Source organism: Callorhinus ursinus, unplaced genomic scaffold (assembly GCF_003265705.2).
Source record: "Callorhinus ursinus isolate GAN/ISIS: 27379988/994484 unplaced genomic scaffold, GSC_fseal_2.0 scaffold124, whole genome shotgun sequence".
NCBI classification, from domain to species: domain Eukaryota; kingdom Metazoa; phylum Chordata; class Mammalia; order Carnivora; family Otariidae; genus Callorhinus; species Callorhinus ursinus.
In genome coordinates, this window is record NW_027397186.1 from 305,092 (window position 1) to 325,666 (window position 20,575).

A 20,575-nucleotide genomic window follows, 5' to 3' on the forward strand; every position below is an offset into this window, starting at 1 on the left:
CCGACAATAGCAAGCACTTCCTAAGGGTTAGGGGAAGGAAAACAACACATAATAATCTCTCTGTGCAGGTTGCAGTGTCAATTTCCCCAATGCATTCCTCTTCCTTTGAGCTGTATAATCTGTATAATTCCCTCCACTTACCAAAAGCCCAGATGTCAGATTTGCTGCTGAACTTGCTATACATAAGGACTTCTGGTGGAGACCACCGGACTGGAAACTTGGAGCCTACTGAGCTTGTATATTCATCATCCAGGACATACCTGCGGGGGTCAGGACTTGTTACTGTTACGATTTTGGAGAGCTTGACATTTACTTACATTTTCTTGGCATAGTTCCAGGTGCCAAGGAAATACATGCTTGCAGGCCCCCCAGTGTCTTTTACAAATGTAACTTTTAGTGTATTCCTGTTTTTGTATCTGATTTAGCTTTCCTCATTGACGATATGGTTACGGCAAAGATGACGTGAAATAAGATCTATTAGGTACTCCCCTCCTCTTCTCTGTCCCCCTCTCTGTTTTATCCTTCCTTCTATGCTGCCCTTGCCAGTGGGAATTAGACTGATTAGGAAAGAAGGAGATACTGGGGGGGGCAAAGACAACAGGATTAACAGATCAAGATAGGGTATTGGGGAATCTTAGCTTTAAAAAACGGAGGGAGAAAGGCGAGGAGAGGGATATTACAATAAAACAAAAGGAGGAAGAATTCAGAGGAAAAAAAGGGATAGAAAGAGGGTGGAAAAGACTAGAATGAGGGGGAAAACAGAAAGGGAGAGGATTCAAAACAAAAATGCTGCCTCATGTTTGTACTGTGCTATTTTTACTTTTAGAGGGAAAGATGAAAAAGGCACACCCACCTGGAGAGGCCGAAGTCAGATACTTTAACAACTCCTTGATCATTTACCAAACAGTTTCGAGCCGCCTGTAATACAACAGTTACCAGTGACACTGTCACCAGCACACAGGTTAAAGGCACCAAGCTTCTGCCCACCAGGGGAATGAAGCCAGGGAAGCCTCATCTCTTTCAACTCAAGAGACACTTTCCCACCCAGCAGGAGTCAGGTGATGCCACTGAGAAACTCGGATGCATTTCTACTACATCTAAAGCGACCTGACGTATAGACAGAAGTAAAGCATCGGAGGGCATGCAGAATGATTTCATTCACACCGACGATTCCCTGACACCCTGTCCTCTGCTGAATTGCTGAGAGAATGAGGGAGAACCCAAGGCAAGTGTGTTTTGTTTTGTTGTGTTTGCTTTCCTGCCAGTGGGGCTAAGACAAATTGAACCTTGGCCTGGCTGCCATAGACAGGGGCACAAAACTCCGAGGCCTCTAGAGGCCAGGCAACCGAACTGATAGAGGGAAGGGGGGTGGGTGGATCGCAGGAAAATGCAGAGCACGCCCTTTGGTCCAAAGGAGGTGAGCTGCCCCTCTGCTCCAGGCGACTGTTAGCGTGGCCTGTGAGAATGAGCCTGATGTTTCAGGGTGGCCAAGATTGTCAAGAGAGGCTGGAAATACAGTTTTTTCAGATGTGTTTTTCAGTGTTTGCTAGCTAATCTATAACATTGGAAAAAAACAACAATGAATGTTACCCACAGGCCCCCAGGATATGACTCTGTAACCAAATGATGACTCTGTGCCAGGAGCAGCCCCATTGGGAAGTGGGGTTGCCCTTCTGTTCTGGGTGGGGGACCCCACCATTTCCTTGTTGCCGTAGGGGGCTGGGCATGAGTCACGGCTCCAGCTCCCATCATGGCACGACTTGTAGTGTTGAGGCTGGAGATCCTCGACTGGCTGATCACTGGGGCACGGGCTCACCTAACTCTTAATGTTTTCTGGATAAAACTGAAATGATGGTCCCGGCCACCCTCCTCATCCAGGTATGATCTATCTTTCTTCCGCTGCTGCTTCTACCCCCTCAGTCCTTGGTCCCAGGCCAATCCTTCTGAGGTCCTACCAGGTCCCGGTGAAGGAATTGCTTTGACTCCAGGTATTCCATGGCTTCGCAGACATCCTTGCACATCTCCAGCAGCTGCTGAGTCTGGAAGCGGTTGCGCATTTCCCTCAGGTAGTTCAGGAGGCAGCCATTGGCCATGTACTCGGTGATGATGAAGATGGGGCGCTGTTTGGTGCAGACGCCATACAGCTGTACCAGCTTCTCATGGGAAAGATTCCTACAGAGAGGCAACAAACCAGTCCTCCCTTTCTGGCTCTCCATACTAATGAGAAAGGGGCTGGAGAGGAAAGGGGTTGGTCTGGAAGTAGAGCATCAGATAAGGGCCCATGATAACAAGTTGAGCTTCCTCCTTCCCACCCTGAACCCCAAAAGTGCCTAATATGTGAGGGCAGGCAGGGATATGGAGCCCAAACAGAACAGAAAATAAGCCCAGGGCTGACTGAACACTAAGGCTAGTCAGAACCCATCTTCCCTTTGAAAGTCTCATTTTCCATGTTTATCCCCAAATACTACTGAGGTAGTACACACCCAAGACCAACACTGTTATCCACCAATATCTAAGGCAGAGAAATGGTTACCTTAGCAGTTAGTACTCCCGCCAATCAAAGATTGACCTCAGGCCCTGGTCCCAAATCTCTCTCACTCTAAGTCACCTTAAGCCACAATGGAAACTGTCCTGGTAATTCCTAGACTCCAGCAACTGGGTTGAGGGTTGAGTTTGGGCTGTAACTCACATCATGACTTTGGCTTCTTCAATGAACTCATCCTCGGACATGGAGCCTTCTTTGATCATCTTGATGGCCACATCGTACTGGCCTCTCCATTTCCCATACTTCACTACCCCAAACTGTCCAGTCCCCAGCTCCTTCAAGAAGGTCAGGTCCTTTGGATCGATTTCCCATGATCCTATAGCAACAAAGCCTTGATATGATTTTTTGGGGAATCATGTATGTGTAATTCCTACAATAGATAAGAATCCCTACTGGGGGTAGAAATAGGCAAGCGGTAAAAGGGAAATGCTCCGGAGTGCTAATCTATCTTTGCTCAGGTAAATCTCAGGGACAGGATGGTTACTGGTTGGAGGAATTGGCATTTTAGGTGCCAGGCAGCCATAAAGAAAGGAGAAACTAGACAAACTCTTAAAATCCCTTTATGATTGTTTTTTTTTTTTAATCACACAGTTAAAAAATAATTCCTTTAAGAATCTGTGTGTTTGCAATCCCAGTAGGAGCCACCAGAGGGAGAAAAAATATTAAATAACTTGTTTGGCCCTGACTTAATCTTCCTCAAGGCAGCTGGTGCGGGACAGTGTGCTGCAAGGTCTAGTTGGGTCTGCCAAAGGTGGTCCTTGTCACTGGCCCATCCACCCTACCCTAGAGAAATAAGTAGTTACCATAGCCCAGGCCCGCAGTGGAAGGTGCATTCTTGTTTTGTTGAGACACTGGATATTTGAGCCTAGATATGAGCCCTGAAACATACAGAGAAGAGGGTCATGCTGCTGGTGCAGTGTGGGAAGTGGGACGCTGCACACAGCCTCACATAAAGCCTCACACTTCTGACAGTCATCTTTCTGACACATTTTGAATCCCAGGGGATCTCCACGAACACCAATGTTTCTGGAAGCTTCTCCTCTCACAAAAGAATTTTCAGAAGAAAAAAAGAGAGAGAAAATACACATTGAAATACACTCCCCAACTAAATATATCCCCACCTCCCAACCCAGGCTTAGCTCACATCCAACTTCTGCTTTTGACACTGCAAAGTGTTACTGGGACCCCCTAAAATGACGGCCTTGAGACTGCCTTGCGTGGAGGTAGCAGATAGTAGCAAGTCTTCTGAGTGAAGCTTATCCCATGTCTTCATGCCCTCACCAATCTCCAGGTTTTCAAATGTCCACCCTGCTTAGAAACTGTCTTCGGGTATTGTCCAACCTGTATGTTCTTTGAGGGCAAGGACCTTGACTGATAATTTCACTGTGTTCTCCTCCAGTACCAAGAAAATTGCTGCGTTTACAGTAGGACCTCAATGAGTACTTGCTCATTTGTTAATTACCAGACTCTTCTATGTCTTTCCTTAGCACTGAGCATCAGTCACCCAATAAGAAGTCACTCCCTGCTGGCTGTAAAGTGGGCCTTTGACCGCCTCTTTACTTGATCTCGCCCTGACATCATTGGGGTTTTCTTTCACCAAATTTGCCCTGCCCTATGAGGCTTTTTCTTCCCCTCACCACCTTGTCCCAAATTGCCTCTCCTGGCTCTTGTCACATCGTTTTTCTCTGGTGCCCCTGATTCTCACCGGCAGAGTTATGCTGATGGTAGTTGATGAGCTCGGGGATGGTGCTGAAAAGGTGCTTCTCTGCCAGGTAATACTGGCTCTGAGGTGTGGAACACACAACGTAATGGCGGATCACCCCTTGAGGATCCCTGAAGAAGTGGAGGCTGAGTCAGTGACTTGGGAACAAGGGTCAGCAGGACCCAAGAAGTAAAGTGAGATGAATTTTGAGTGTTAAGGGGCAGAGACAGTAGGAGGGGCCCACCATGAAAATACCTCTGTCCGTTGTCCCCAGGGCCTTGAAACAGTAACACTCACCCTGTTGATTTAGCAAACACAGACACAGTGTATTTTCCAGCTTTGCTGGAGTCTCTGACAATGAAACCTCCTTCTTTCCCCTGAAATGACGAAAAAGAAGCCGACTTTAAGGAGGAAGTGGCACTCACACCTGCATTCCGCCTGCCCAAACTTGAGAGAAAAATTGAAGCCCTAATTTTACTGCCCTTCCATAAAATGGCAGTCTTGACACCTCCTTGCCTTGAGGTGACAGAGAGCAGCAAGCCCTCGCTTGTGCAAGGAGAATGCTGTTTGCCTGTGGTCACACCCTTACCTCTTGCTTTAGCAGTTGCTCAGCTTGACTCCGGGTCATGTGTTTGGAATACCACCTGTAAAGGGAGAATGCTTCAGTGGCTCTTAGGCCATGGTGTTAGCAGCTTAGAGGTTAGAGTGCCTTCCACAGTTCATCTATGCCAGTGGTTCAGTCAGTTCACTCAACTCCTTATTGAGTACCTATCGTGTGCATAGCACTCTGCATCCCTTCCCCAGAGCCTGGTTGGAAATGAAGAGTAGAGGACAAAAGGCAGGTGGCAGAGGGGTGCCGGGATAGGATCAGGGACAGGGCAGCCAAGGACAATCCATTTCCACAATTAAGGAGAAAGGACAGTGACAGAAGTTTGACATTTTCACCCTTGCAAATGTTTCCTATCCAGTTGTCAAATCCTTTTCTTGGAGTGGCTCTTCTGGATTTGGGGGAGGGCATGGTGACCTCTCCAGCTCTCATAAGCAAAGGGTGTTTGGTGTGAGGGTAAGACATAGCTACTGACTTAGGGTGGTGGCATCATTTGACCCCATTGGCATTGACTTTAGTAAATATCTAGTAAATATCTTGAAATAAATGTATTAAAAGTATAAACATGTATACCCTATCTTCGGTTCCTCTGGGAAGACTGTGTGCTGGGCACATAAGCATACTCACTCATACATTTCTATGGAGTCTTCTGCTTCGGTGACATAGTTACTAGGGATGTAGCCTTCCTGTCTGTAGAGGAGATAATTTGTTAGATCATCCAGCACTTCTCATCCTTGGGGGTGGAGACAGATTCATGTGCCCATATCTCTGAGCTCAGAACCAATCTCAAATGGAGATATAAAAGCCACGCCCCTCCCTCAAAGAGGACCATGTCACTGATGCATGGCTAGGCCAGTGAAGTGTGTAGCTTCTGCACATGTGGCACTGATTATATGTGCATGGCAACATATGGGCCAGACCCTACAGGCTCAGAGATGTGGCCACGAGTAGAGCACTCTGGGAAGTATTTGGCGGGACAGCATATTCCCTTTGGGGTGGGAAAAACAATTGCTGATTGGGATACTGAGTAGGGGAATTATGCTGCATGTTTCTGCACACGTGTGGAGAGGGTGGGCAGAAAGTTCCAGGAGAGCTGGAGTGGACTCACCCATTTTTATCCCGCGCTCTCCACCAGGGTAAGTTGCTCTCCTCCAGGATAAAATACTCGTCACCCTTTCGTAGCTGCAGATCATTTGCATTCATTGGCATGTAATCATAAAGGGCTACAACCTTTTTCAGCTCACTCACAGAGACAGGTGCTGCTGTTGGCTCAGGGGGCAGTGGCTTTTTTAAGATCTGTGTTGTTGGGGGGAAAAGTAGGGGTGTTTGACTAGATATCAAGCACCCTCCTCTTCTCCCCTAACTCTCTGGCTTACTAGAGACACCAGTCTAACCTAAATCAGGCATAAAAAAAAAAAGGTTTATTCAGCATTCATTCAACGATTCTCAAGTATTTATGCTGGGCTCTCAGCCTGGAGTGCACATCAGAATCATCTAGAGAGCAGTTAACAATCCCAGGCAGTTTCCTATACCAATTATGTCAAAATCTCTGGGGGTGGGGCCCAGGCATCAATATTTTTAAAGCTTTCTGGACGAAAACCATGAACAGCCACGATCAAGAAACCTTGGCACTAAACTAGTACATGGATCTACTAAGTGGCTCTGAATCTTGGTTTCCTTGTTTTAAAATGAGCATAATAACGCCTGCTTTCTTACAAAATATGAGAAAGTGCTCTTTAGACTTCAAAAAGTAACCAAAAAAATCAACTTTTAAAATAATATATTAGTGGTAGAATCCAGTATTGGGTATATGGGTGTTTACTGTGAAATTCTTACAACTTTATGTTTGAAAATATTTTTCATTTAAAAAAAACCCAGTCTTTGTTTCATTTTAAACAGGTGATTGGATTAAATTGTTGCCAAGAACTTCCTAATAGCCCTTTGTCTTACCGCTGAAGAGTGGTAAGATTTGTCCTCTTTAGGACAAATCCCATTTCTCCACAAGAACACCAATGAACACTGCCAAGTCCCATGGGAGTTCTAAGACTGGTGTGTTTTCAGGGTGTGACTGGAAGTTTCTTTCTTTTTTTTTAATTTAAATTTTTTTTTAAGATTTTATTTATTTGATAGAGAGAGACACAGCAAGAGAGGGGAGCATAAGCAGGGGGAGTGTGAGAGGGAGAAGCAGGCTTCCCGCAGAGCAGGGAGCCCAATGTAGGGCTCAATCCCAGGACCTGAGCCGAAGGCAGACTCTTAACAACTGAGCCACCCAGGCACCCCTCTTTTTTTTTAATTTAAATTTTATTTTTAAAGTAATCTCTATGCCCAACATGGGGCTCTAACTCACAACCCCAAGATCAAGAGTCACACGCTCTACTAACTGAGCCAGCCAGGCACCCGTGTAAGTTTCTATTTAAGTAGTATCTGCACCAATTTTCCTGTATACCTGGTCCTCCTCAGGCGTGGGAGGAAGGGGCTTTTTTGTCTTTCTGTGCGAACTCCCAGGTTTTAAGCCTGCAAAGTAAGAAACCAGTGTTGATATAGAATGCATCTTAGGAAAGGGCCCAGGGACAGGTTTGATCAGGGACTTAGCTTTTGTATACAGTGCCTTTAGGAAAGTTAGGAAAAGTCTGAGTGGATACAGGCCTGTGCCAAGTCACATGGTTTGGAGAGCAGAGCGCCAGTGGGATGTCAGCCCCAACCTATCCCCTCCCCCAGGCCCCTTTGTGCATTGGCCGACCCTCTAAAGAGTGACAGATAGAATCAACAGAGGGAGGAATTATATTGATCAGATCTCTTACTTCCATTCCTGTTCTCCAAAATTTGGCAGCCCATCGCATTTTTGGCTGTCTGAGAGCAGCAGAGATACTGCCCATCGATCCAGAAGCAAGGGTGGTATTTCTGTACCAGATCACTGTTGTACCGGATTACTATAGCAGGGAGAAAAGAGAGAAAGAGATCACATCTGACATTCTGAAGAATCCACCATTTGCATGTTTTCCTCTTTGACTAAGGTTAGTGGTGAGCTTCGAACAACTGCCCCTTCCTCTCCCACCCTGAAGAAAGCAGGCAACAGAACCAGTTAGCTCACATCCCTGGCCCTGGGAAGTTCTTGTGCAGTTCTCTGCAGTGGGCTGTCATGATGACTATCTCCTGACTACCAAGATAAGCATATCTGATGTCTCCAGAGCCCAAGAGGAAAAAAAAAAAATACACACACACACACACACACATACACACACACATACATATATAGTCTGTTTTCCCAGTAACCATTTCAATCTTGTAAGGCAAAGTGTTGATTATGGTGTTCTTTCCCAGTTACAGGAAACATTGTGCCCAAGCCAAACTCTCACTCCAGTTCTCAGCACACCAATGTCCCATCTACCTGAGTGATCTTTCAGAGAGATTTGCTTTCATGAGAAAGCAATGAGACTATTTCGTGAGACTATTCTCTCAGGCTTTCAGTGTTGAGAGAATAGTCAACAGAATGGTGCTCAGGAGCAAATAAAGTGATTCTGCTTCTAGCATAAACATGGTTCCATTCTTCCTAGGGCCTCCGAGGTGGGTTGAGCTCATTGTGAGGGAGATGAACACAGCACCTCCATTTCCTTCACAGAGTCGTGAGGCTCAAACGGTCTCCCAGAAGCCAAAGTACTTTGTAAAGAATAGAGTGGTTTGCAGATAGGAGGGATTGGTATCACTTGTTTTAATACTGTGGCATCTCAAGAATCTTAGCATGAACTCAATTAGACAAGTCATCCTGGGATCGTGTTGTCAGAAACAGAGAAGCAAAGACAACTGAAATAACTGACAACAGCTAGCATTGGGGCAAAAAGACCTCAACTAGTCTAAGAATATGTACATTTGAGTGGTGCCTGGGTGGCTCGATCCGTTACGCATCTGCCTTTCGGCTCAGATCATGATCCCAGGGTCCTGAGGTCAGGCTCCTTGCTCAGTGGGAAGTCTGCTTCACCCTCTCTCTCTGCCCCTCCCCCTGCTCATGCTCTCTCTCTCTCTCATAAATAAATAAAAAATCTTTTAAAAAAAGAAATGTACCTACACATTTCAGTGTTTACTGCTAAGAGGAAACCCACATAACTTTTTTAAAAGATAAAAACAAGGCACAGCTTTCCTCTATAGAAACCAACTCAAGTTCTTAAGAGCTTGCTAGTCACACTCCATTCACTTAAGACTTTGGGGGAAGCCTAGAAGCTTCTGGTGGCCAGGTGCATTTTACAGGCAAATGAACAAAAGTGCTGTTTTTTTTTAAGTGCTATTTTGATGCTTTTCTAAACATGGATTTGAAGACTTCTAGCCACTAGTCCCCTGCCCACCCTCACCCCTTACTTTCTCAGCACTCCCCTTCACCATCATACCAAGCACAGGGTGGTGGGAGCTCTTCAGATGGAGGTACAAGCTATAAGGGGCTGTACTGTCTGTAGAGAATTTTATTTTATTTTATTATTTTATTTTATTTTATTTTAAAGACTTTAAAGATTTTTATTTATTTGAGAGAGAGAGAGAGAGAGAGCATGGGGGGAGGGGCAGGGGGAGAGGGAGAAGCAGACTCTCTCCTGAGCACGGAGCCCAATGACAAGGGGCTCCACATGGGGCTCGATCCCAGATCCCAGGACCCTGAGATCATGACCTGAGCTGAAGGCAGACACTTAACCGACTGAGCCACCTATAGAGGCGCCCATCTATAGAGGATTTTAAAACAATAATAAAACCAACCAAAAGTCTGTCTTTTATTTTTTTTTAAAGATTTTACCCATTTATTTGAGAGTGAGAGAGAGAGAGAGCGTGCACGTGAGAGGGGGGAGGGTCAGAGGGAGAAGCAGACTCCCCGCCGAGCAGGGAGCCCAATGCGGGACTGGATCCCGGGACTCCAGGATCATGACCTGAGCCGAAGGCAGTCGCTTAACCGACTGAGCCACCCAGGCACCCAAGTCTGTCTTTTATTATTACCAGGCACTGGCAATTCTGAACAATGTTCCAGATACCAGCCAGGACTAATTGCTCTCCCTACCTCCACTCTCTGCCCCTCCCTCCCCTCACCATTATTCTTCACCCAGGGAATTTGAAGACCCTCTGGTGCAGGCCTAGACCCTGGTAGACCTGCCAAGAATCTTTAATCAACACCTGACTGCTCTGCTAAACTAAGCTATGCTAATATGCTAATGGGGGTGCAGAATGCTTTCTGCCCTCTCTACCTCCAGTGGATCCTAAGGAGCTCACCCTATGTTCCCAAATACTGCCTGCCTCTTAAAAGACCCCGTGAAGATGACCCCCTTTCTTTTGTTGGCCAACTTGGTATTTCCAGAGCTGGTATTTCCAGCTACTTAGGAGAGAATCGCAGAGGTAGTGTCTGTTATGGATTAGATGTTTGTGTGTCCCCCCCCTGCCCCAAAATGCATATGATAACGCTCTCAAAGTAATGGTATTAGGAGATGGAGACTTAGGGAGGTGCTTAGGTCACAAGAGCAGAGTCCTCATGATGGGAGTAGTGCCCTTATAAGAAGAGACTTGAGAGAGATTCTCTCTCTCTGCCATATGAGAAAGGAGCCATTCTGCAAGCCAGGCGGATAGTTCTCACCAGATACCAAATCCACTGGCACATTCATCTTGAACGCCTCAGCTTCCAGAACTGTGATAAATCAATAGTTGCTGTTTAAGCCACCTGCTCTATGGTATTTTTTTTATTATTATTACAGCCCGAGCTGACCCACACAGTGTCCAGGGGAGAGGACCAGGAAAGACTACTGCACCAATGCATAGGGCCGGTCCTGTCTGGGAGGCACTAATGGTTGGTGCACATTCTCCAAGTCCTGGATGGGCTGCTCTCTCATATTCATATTTATCAGGATAATATCTAAAACCCTGTTTCAGGCACGCATGAACTATTCCTCCCTATATTGGTTGTTGGAGTTTTGCCAATGCCCCCTCTTTCTTTCATCGTTGGTGAGCTCAGGCCTTTTGCTTATTTTTGACGTTGCAATTAGGAAATGATCTATTGAGCTCAACCAAACAAAGATTCTAAAGCGAATGCAGACACGTATCTGTGGTGCTATACCATTAAAGTGTGCACTGCCGTGTTCAGGGAAATGGAAGAAGAGAGCCCACGGCTAAGTCCTTAGGGGTGCAACCTTTGCGTAGAAAGTGCCACTGAAAAAAGATGGTGGCTGGATATGGGGTGCCTGAGGCCCTACTTTTATTTATTTTTATTTTAAAAAAAATTTAAAGATTTTATTTATTTAATTGGACAGAGACAGAGAGAGCACAAGCAGGGGGAGCGGCAGGCAGAGGGAAAGGGAGAAGCAGACTCCCCGTGGAGCAGGGAGCCCAATGCTGGACTCGATCCCAGGACGCTGGGATCATGACCTGAGCTGAAAGCAGCTGCTTCACCGACTGAGCCACCCAGGTGTCCTGGGGCCTTGCTTTTAAAGTGAGTTATCACTTACATATAATAAAGTGCGCAATCTGAGGCATATTTGAGGCAAACTGGCCACATTGTCTACAACCGTTTAACCACCACTCAGATCCAGCACCAGAGAAGGCTCCCTGATGTACTTTCATAGCCAGTACCCCTGCAGAGATAGCCAGGACCCTGATGAAGTCCCCTTCTCATGCATTTCATCCTATAGCAGGATAACTTATCGCTGAAGTAGGATTCTGTGCCTGTTAGATTATTTCACAATTCGCATTGCCAGCACCTGGGGCTGTTCTGGGATTGTTAGGACTTGCCCCTAAATCTCCTAGCAACTGTGGGTATTTGTTGCAAGGTGCTTCCTTTCTGGGTCATGTGTGAGCCCAAGCAGGTTCAACAAGACATACACCCAGGTCTAGAACAACTGGAAATGAAATGCCTTCAGTAAAATGCAAGAGAAGAGAAGGCAAAATTGCACCTTAACCCACACTATCCATCTGCACTAATAACCCACTTGAAGTGGTGGTGTTTTCTATTTGTTTTGGCTTTATTTTTACTGTTGTAATTTTACTTGCCCAGTGAACTTTAATACTAGTGCATAACCAGCATTATAAGTTTGCCATTTGAGTCAGTAAACCAAATTTACAAGCTGGATATTCTTATCCTCTGTCATTGCTCATCCCTTGAATGTAGTGGGCACTCTAGAAGTATTTGCTAGGCTAATCTATGACTGGTTTTGAAATCAGTCGTTTAAGTGTAAAGGAGTTACTAACTTGCACATGTCACATTTTTTTTTCCTTTTCTGGTTCTCCCTCAGTATGTCCCACCTTCCCCTATTTCCAAACTAAATCCTAGCTGTCCATCAACATGGAGCCCAACCACCCTTGGTGGTTGTTTACCCTTACAGAAAAATCTGTTAACACAACTATTGGTCTCTTTCTGTGTGCAAGGCACTGCATGAGGCACTGTGGAGAGAACCAAGGAAGTGCAAATATACATGCCCTCTGTGTGCTCATTTTGTCCCCCTAGGGCTAAAGCAGGCCTCTTACCTCAAAACATGCCAAGAACTGGACTTTGTGGTACAAGATATCACCAATTTGCAATCTCAACATGGCCTTACTCTAGAATATCTTGCAGCCAACTACAGGTGTAATTTCTGGACTTGAGAACAAAGTAGCATGACACTATGCAATAAGCTTAGGCTCTGGAGTCCTACAGACATAGGGATCTGGCAAAGATCCAGGCTTCACCTCTCGGCGTGCCCATGAGTGTGACCATGAGCAGGTTACTGAAGTTACTGAACCTCTTTGAACCTCAGTTCCCTCATCTCTAAACAGGGGAATGATACATACTTCAAAGCTTATCATGAAGATTAAAAGCTGGTACATTCAAAACACTTGGCACAGAGCCTGGAAGATACCAAGCGCTCATTAAGTGTTAGCTATTACTATTGTTTTTACCCCAAGGTTGCTGTGAGAATTAAATGAGATAATAAACATAAGGTATCTAGCTCATTGTCTGGCACATAGCAAGAATTCAATAAATGACCCCTTTCTTCCTCTCTCCTCTCCTCTTTCAGCTTGAAAGATTTGGTGATTTTTATTTTGGCCCATCAGACTTGCACTCAAGGGAGTGAATAAGGGTGGTACAGTGAGCCACCAAATATCAGAATCTAAGACAAAGGGCTGTCATGCAATAACCCAACCATGCTGTTATCAGTCTGCCATCCTTCCTGTTTCTCTAGGCAGCCTTTCCTGATGTCAACTCAACCAGTTAATCTCTCAGTCACTTGACATGTGGCTATATATACACACAAATATGTCTGCATGCATCCTGTGCTGCAAGCCTTTAGAGTCAAGTTTATCTCAGCACATTGTATGGTCTATGTCAAATGCTGAAACTGTGTTCAAGTTTAAGTCCTCACAAAACAAGGAACATGAACTAGTTCCTTAGAAAATATTTACCCATAATGAAAAGATGTACAGTGCTTTCCTGTACGGTGTTTCACAGTTTTCTACGTGCTTTCACATACGTTACCTCATTGGATCGTTAGGACAACCCTGGAGGTAGGTGTGGCAGGCATCATTGTTATTTCTATTTCAGAAGAAAGTGCTAAACCTCAGAAGAAGCTTGTTAGCCTACTTGCCAGAGGTTACCCAGCTTATGTGTGGTAGAAGAGGGCTTGGAAGAAGCTTCTCTACACTGACCTCAAGCACTCTCATGATCATCTAATTTTTGGAACTAGGTATTTTATACTTAGGATTTGAAATATTGCAATGACCATTGAATAACACAACACACCACCCTTGTAATTGGTGTAAAGAGTGGGACTATTTTATAGATAGGGAAATAGAGGTGCCTACAACTGCAGAATTGCACCAGAGAGATCGTGGTGGAACTGGGTTGAAACTCTTAGTCTAGCACGTTATCTCTTATTCATATAATGGAATATGAAACTCGATCATATCACTAACATTAGAGAAAAAGCCATCTATCATCCTTCCTCCTTGTCAACCTCCAAATTATTTTCCAAATAATTCTCACCATTTTTGAGCTGGTGAATCCAACGCTTTCTCAGTTCTTCAGTTGGGGAGAAGACATAAAGAGGTCCTTCATCATACACAACCTGAAGCAATGGACACACAGACTTCAGCAGTTAGGATTTGGAAAAAAGAAGAAAGTCTTCGAAGGAACTAATCTTCAGCTACAACTTTGTATATTCATAGTGGAAAACAAAGAAAGGTAGGGTCTTCCGTTGGCGGTGGAGCTGGGGTCATGTGAACTATCTGAAAAATTCCTGAACAATTCACATCCAGGGTTGTAGGACTTAGAAGTGCTTAGCTTTTTAAAGAGTCCTAGATCCTCTTGACTTGTGTTTCAGTTTGTGTGTAAACTTAGTTCATAATATTTCCCCCAGCCTTGGTGGAGACAGGATTTGTGTTTATTCAAAAAAGAATATTTTATGATCTTATTAAACCTTGAGTTTGTATAGAAGAGAAACTGAAGTAATGATTTGTATAACTTAAGTCTTGTTTAGTACATATGGATTATTCACTTGGATAATATGAAGCAAAATTTTAACTCATGGCTAATTTTTCTCCTACTGCCTAGTGGCCTCCCCTCACCAAAATTAACCAAGTTTGGAACCACAAAAGAGTAAAGTATATATTTACTTCAAAAAAAGTAAAGTCTATTTTAAGCATTGTCATCAGATCATACAGGCAGTATTTTTTGAACACTTTACATGTACAAGGCATTGTGTTAGGTGTTCTGGAGATGCATGAGACATGTGGTTCCAATCCTCACAGACTTAACAGACATTACATAGTGGATTCTGAAATCAAATGTAAATTAATTTGAATTATCTGTTATTTAGCATTACCCACTAGTCCAGCCAAACAGCATCATCTTGTTGAAAGACAATAGTAAAAACTATGTCTAAAACACTCCTCCTTCACAGGTTTTATGAATTTTGATACAGTCAGGGACATGAGCAAGATCCTTGCACATTTTTCTTTTTTCTTGTTAGTTTTGCTGTGCTCATAAATCCATGACAGAAAGCCCCCTCCCCTGAGACTTTCCACTTCCTTTTCTGGCTTTCACTGTTTGCAGAGGCTGCTATATTCACAACATGTGACCTACAGAGTTTTCAGGACACAAGCAAACCACGTTGAAGACTGAATCTGAAGCTCTTGCTCTCCTTCATGGATTACAATGCATCTTTGAAACAGATGTCTATGTGGTTCTTCAGTTATTTCAGACTAGAATAGAATTTAGGTTTATGTGTAAGTCTAATAAGCCTTCCCCATACCGAACTTCCTAATAACTACTCCTTCCCTCCCCTTTTCTGTCTTTTCAACCCACATGACCACCATTAGACAGATAGGCAGAACCAGAAGGAAGTGAAATGGTCACTCAACAGAGCATCTTTCTCAATGCAGTTACTATAGACAAGACACACCATAATAGAGTTACTGCCATTATGGATTTGCTTTGAGGTGTAGGGACTAAAAGGTACTATGCTAAATTGGGAAAACAGAAAAGCTAACACTCTTAGCCCATGTCAGTCTCATTTCTCACTTCAGCTTCATTGTCCACCTCAAATTCTGTTCACTGGGACCAAGTATTCTTCACTGTGCCCTGCACCCCAACCCTAATTACATTACAGGGACCTTTGAGAGCTGGTGAGAGAAAATACCTTACCTGGAAGGGGTAAGGGAACCTTTCAATGATTGAAATCTGCTCCATTTCACTTGACTCTTCACCCCTTCTCTGCAATGAAAGATGAAAGCATATGCCGCTGTAGAAAACAGTGTGGAGGTTCCTCAAAAGGTTACAAATAGAGCTACCTTACGACCCAGCAATCTCACTACTGGGTATTTACCCCAAAGAATACAAAAACACTAATTTGAAGGAATATGTGCACTCCAATGTTTACAGGAACATTACTTACAATAGCCAAGATATGGAAGCAGCCCAAGTGTCCATCAATTAATGAATGGATAAAGAAGATGTGGTATATGTATACAATGGAATGTTATTCAGCCATTAAAAAGAATGAAATCTTGCCATTTGCGACGACATGGATGGAGCTAGAGAGTATCATGCTAAGCGAAATAAGTCAGACAAGAAAGACAAATACCATATGATTTCACTCACATGTGGAATTTAAGAAACAAAACAAACAAGCAAAGGAAAAAAATGAGAGAGTCAAAGCAAGAATCAGATTTTTGAGTATAGAGAACAAGCTGATGGTTACCAGAGGGGAGGTGGGTGGGGGGTTGGGTGATAGGAATTAAGGAGGGCACTTGTGATGAGCACTGGGTGATGTATGGAAGTGTTGAATTACTATATTGTACACCTGAAACTAATATAACACTGCATGTTAACAAACTAGAATTAAAATAAAAACTTAAAAAAAGAAAGCATAGTTATTGGTTGATGCATTGTTCTTTTTTTGGATTTCCTTAAGTACTGGGAGTCTTTTGCACTCGCTCCAGAAGAATTTCCCACATAGACAATGCTACTGATTACAGATTGCTTCCTTTAACCCAGCAGGGACACATATCCATAGGATCCAGCACATACATGTTCAAAAAAACCTCAGGCATTTCAAACCATCGAGGAAAGGGAGGTTACTCAATCAGTGGTGGGACAAATATTTAACCACTAATTTGGGTGTGTGTGGGGGGGGGGCAGTTAGGTGGCTATTTCACGCCATACATCAAGGTAAATTCTGGATGGATTCAAAAGCTTAAAAAAATGGAACTATGAGTTGACAAAGAAAAAACAAGTGACTGTATATATAATCTTATGGGAGACAAGACTTCCCACTATAACGCTAAAAGTTACACTCATTAAGAAAAAGATGAACTAATTTGATAACATAGATTTTAAAACCCAGAATGGTAAAAATAAGCAAGTAAAAAAACACCATAAACAAAGTTCAAAGATAAACAAAAAACTGGGGAAAATATTTTCAACATGTATTACAGCTAAGGATTGATACTCATAATATATCAAGATCTCTTAAAAAGTACTAGCAATAAAGTAAACATTTCAATGGAAAAATGGGCAAAAAAATGAACAGGCAATTCAAAAACAGAAAAATGTAAATGAACCGTAAGACATATAAACGTTCAACCTTATGAGTAACAAAAAATTGAAAAATAAGTCAGCAATGAAATACCACTTTTCTTGACTGTCAAATTAACAAACATTTAAAGTATCTGGTATTGGAAAGAATGTAGAGAAATAGAGATACTCTCATACATAGCTTGTAGGAGTGTATGAAATTTAAATTACACTGCTAGAAAATAAAATAGAATAAAAAGATAAACATAATAAAATTGTGCAGATTTAATAAAGAGAAGAACAACATTTTACTTCTAGGAAGTTAATATAAGGAAAAGAATAGCAAAAGTTCATAAAGATGTATGCAAGGACGTTCTCAACATAGTTATAATATCAAGTTGGAAACAAATGTGTAGTAATAGGAGATTGGTTAAACAAATTGGAATATATTCATAATAGAGAATACCACACAGCCATTAAAATCACCTTATTAAAGAGTATCTGTTGTCATGGGAAAAGTTTCCATATATTGTTAAATTGAAAAATTAGATTACAAAGCAAGATGTGTAGTATGATTCTATGTTTTATTTTTTATTTTTTTAAAGATTTTATTTATTTATCTGACAGAGAGATAGAGAGCACAAGCAGGCAGAGTGGCAGGCAGAGGGAGAGGGAGAAGCAGACTCCCTGCCAAGCAGGGAGCCTGATGTGGGGCTCGATCCCAGGACCCTGGGACCATGACCTGAGCCAAAGGCAGACGCTTAACTGACTGAGCCACCCAGGCACCCCTGATTCTATGTTTTAAATATATAACATGGGGGTGCCTGACACAGTCAGAAGAGTACGTGACTCTTGATCTCAGGGTCCTGAGTTTGAGTCCTACACTGGGTGTAGATATACTTAAATAAATAACATTTTTAAAGATTTATTTCTTTATTTTAGAGAGAGAGAGGAAGAGAGTGTGAGTGGGGGGAGGGGCAGAGGGAGAGAATCTTCAAGCAGACTCCCCGCTGGGCACACAGGGCTGGATCCCAGGACCCATGAGATCATGACCAGAGCTGAAACCAAGAGTTGGATACTTAACCAACTGAGCCACCTAGTTGCCCCTTAAATAAATAAACTTTACAAAAATAAATATATAATATACATATTAGTGTGAATATATGTGTTGCTAGTGGAGAAAAACATCTGTAAGTCTGTGTACCAACATATAATAGTTATTTTAGCTGAATAATGGAATTCTGCATGATTTTATCTTCTTTATTGTGCTTTTTTGTATTTTCTAGAGTTTCTATAATAAGTACACACTACTTTTGTAATAGGAAAAAAATAATAAATGATATTAAAAAAAACCTCAACTCAGAAATCCATAGGCGTTACACCTTGGAGAGGCTCCGAGAAATGAGAGGAGAGAATAAAGAGTGAGTTGTTAAAGAATCTCATGACTCAGAGCCCTAAGATTCTGGCTTTCAGACTAACTCAAGCCTATAAATCTGATCCTGGTATCTGAGAGAGTAAAACCAATTATCTCTGATCAGTTTGAAAAGTTCATATATTGGGGCTCCTGGCTGGCTAAGGCAGGGGAGCATGCGACTCTTGAGCTCAGGGTTGTGAGGTTGAGCTCCACGTTGGTTGTAGAGATTCCTTTAAAAAAATAATAAAATCCTTAAAAAAAAAAAAGAAAATTTGATACGTCATCGTAAAACTCGTGTTAGACGTTTTCAAGGTGAGGTGAGTTGTTCTGCATCTGGGGGAAGCATGCTGAGACTCAGTATAACCAATAACAGAGTGAAAAATTTTGTAAGGGAGCTCTAACACATTGCACAGCATTACCGATTTACAGAGAGTTGAAGTGTTCCAAGTTTCTTAACCGCCCCATCCCTGCTCTGACAATGGTCTCTACTTACTGGAATCTGTCTTTCAGGGGGAGGATTTTTTTCAGGAACCACTGTTTCAACACAGGTGATCTTCTCAACATCTATCGAACCCTTCTTACTGCCCCTTCTCTGAGAAAGAGAATGAGGAAGAAAATAGAGAAAGATTAGGAGTGATTAAGCAACCAGATGATTAGATTTTGTTATCTAATCATTCAACATAGTGAGGTGACACCCACACTCTATCCATCAGGACCTCTCATTTTGAAAAACAAACAAAACAAACAACAACTTCCAGATCTATTAATTTAAACTTTTTTGGCTACCAGATAGAGGGCAAATACTATAGAAGAGTGGATGACTGTGTGTGCCTGTACCATAAAAAATAAAGAATAATTTTGAAGACTTGGATTTCCTTCTCAACAACATTTAATGAATGATCACCAACTGCAAGATTCCATGGTAAGACTACCCCCATGGTTTCTTAGCACCTTTGAATTTTTGCACCAGCATGGTTGCAGTTAGTTCTAGGCTAGGAAACATCTTCCTGAATTTGCAACATACCTAGGTCCCTACCACCTCCCTCCTCTGACCAAAAAAGTATCTACCTCCTCAAGGAAGATCTAAGGACAAGTCCTTGATAGTCAGGTTTCACAGCAGAGAAACTTACCCCACGTTCAAAGTCATACTCATAGTAGGAAAGTTTGTGCGCAGTCAAGAGAAAGAGGCGCTTCTTGAAGTTTAAAGGTGATGTCTTCTTTTTCTGTTGGGATCGCTTCAGAAAGATGCTCTCCAGTATCACTGTAGCCATGGCTTCTTCTTTCCGGAGCTCACTTGTGTGCTGTTGATAACAAGAGTTCTTGAGGACCCAGCACATTAATCCTCAACCCTCCTGGTTTCCCCTCAGCCTGGCCACCTAGTTTCAAATGGAACAGAATCGTGCAAAGCTAATGAAGAGCCTTCTTCCTACCTTGACATCCTCCTTCCACAGCCTCCATCTTCTGCCAGTTTTCAGGTGTAATGGATGCGCATTGAATAGGGAGGACGGGTTCAGCGTGAGTTCACATACACTGGCTTTTTGTATAAGGCCATGGAATGCTCTTGATGTCAAATGACATGTACCTGTGTGCTTGGTAATGTCTGGAGGCCGCTTTATACTAACCACCCTTTTATGATACGTGCAGGATCTGTGAACAGCAAAAGTCTCTGTGCAGCTGTTGACTCTGATATCCCCTGAAGGGATAATGCAGGTGTCAGAACTCCACTGAGGCAGATACTGGACTTTCAGTTCCCAGTTTCCTAGACAGTGAGTGCAATTTTTTCAAACATTGTCCCTCTGGGGTCTGCTAACCAAGGGGTCTAATAAGGATATGGAGGCTGCACCTGCATATGGGGTGCACTATGGACGTGTACTAACTGCCGCCCAACCGATTTGGCCCATCAACCGCTGGCTGAGCTACAAAGGATAGATGCTTTGTTCTAAAATTGCAAAAATAATTTTGGGGGAGGGAGTTGTTGTTGTTGTTGTTGTTTTTGGTTTTTCCCCTCCTTTTTTTCTTACGTTGGTTCTTTTAGACATTGTCATACAAAAGTGATACAACTGGCTTACTCATGGATGCCATCTCTGATTATTTACGAAAAGTCACTTGTTTACCCTCTCCAAATTTACAATACTCTAGAAAGATTCAGTTTAGGTGACTGAAGTACAGAAATGCAAAGAGAGTTTCAAAAAATCACCGTTGGCTTTTTTTATTCACACAAAACACACTTCATATTAGTTATTCACTGAAAGTTTATGCACAATTACATATTACTAATTCCAAACCTTCCTTAGAAAGATAAA

At 43.0% G+C, this 20,575-nt stretch overlaps 1 protein-coding gene across 2 annotated transcripts in view; it reads right to left on the reverse strand.

The window, feature by feature from the left end:
• BTK (Bruton tyrosine kinase) overlaps positions 1–20,575 on the reverse strand; it is a 31,296-nt gene that overhangs the window by 3,165 nt on the left and 7,556 nt on the right. For both annotated transcript variants that reach the window (XM_025874090.2, XM_025874033.2), the window contains exons 2-17: positions 19,403–19,573; positions 18,766–18,864; positions 15,488–15,556; positions 13,829–13,910; positions 7,656–7,784; positions 7,301–7,368; positions 5,963–6,150; positions 5,482–5,544; positions 4,837–4,891; positions 4,545–4,624; positions 4,251–4,378; positions 3,349–3,423; positions 2,690–2,861; positions 1,956–2,172; positions 854–918; positions 142–260 (exon numbers count right to left, since the gene is read on the reverse strand). In XM_025874090.2, the coding sequence (XP_025729875.1) occupies positions 142–260; positions 854–918; positions 1,956–2,172; positions 2,690–2,861; positions 3,349–3,423; positions 4,251–4,378; positions 4,545–4,624; positions 4,837–4,891; positions 5,482–5,544; positions 5,963–6,150; positions 7,301–7,368; positions 7,656–7,784; positions 13,829–13,910; positions 15,488–15,556; positions 18,766–18,864; positions 19,403–19,543 (1,750 nt within the window). In that variant the 5' untranslated portion in view covers positions 19,544–19,573. The remainder of the gene's footprint in view (positions 1–141; positions 261–853; positions 919–1,955; positions 2,173–2,689; positions 2,862–3,348; positions 3,424–4,250; positions 4,379–4,544; positions 4,625–4,836; positions 4,892–5,481; positions 5,545–5,962; positions 6,151–7,300; positions 7,369–7,655; positions 7,785–13,828; positions 13,911–15,487; positions 15,557–18,765; positions 18,865–19,402; positions 19,574–20,575) is intronic.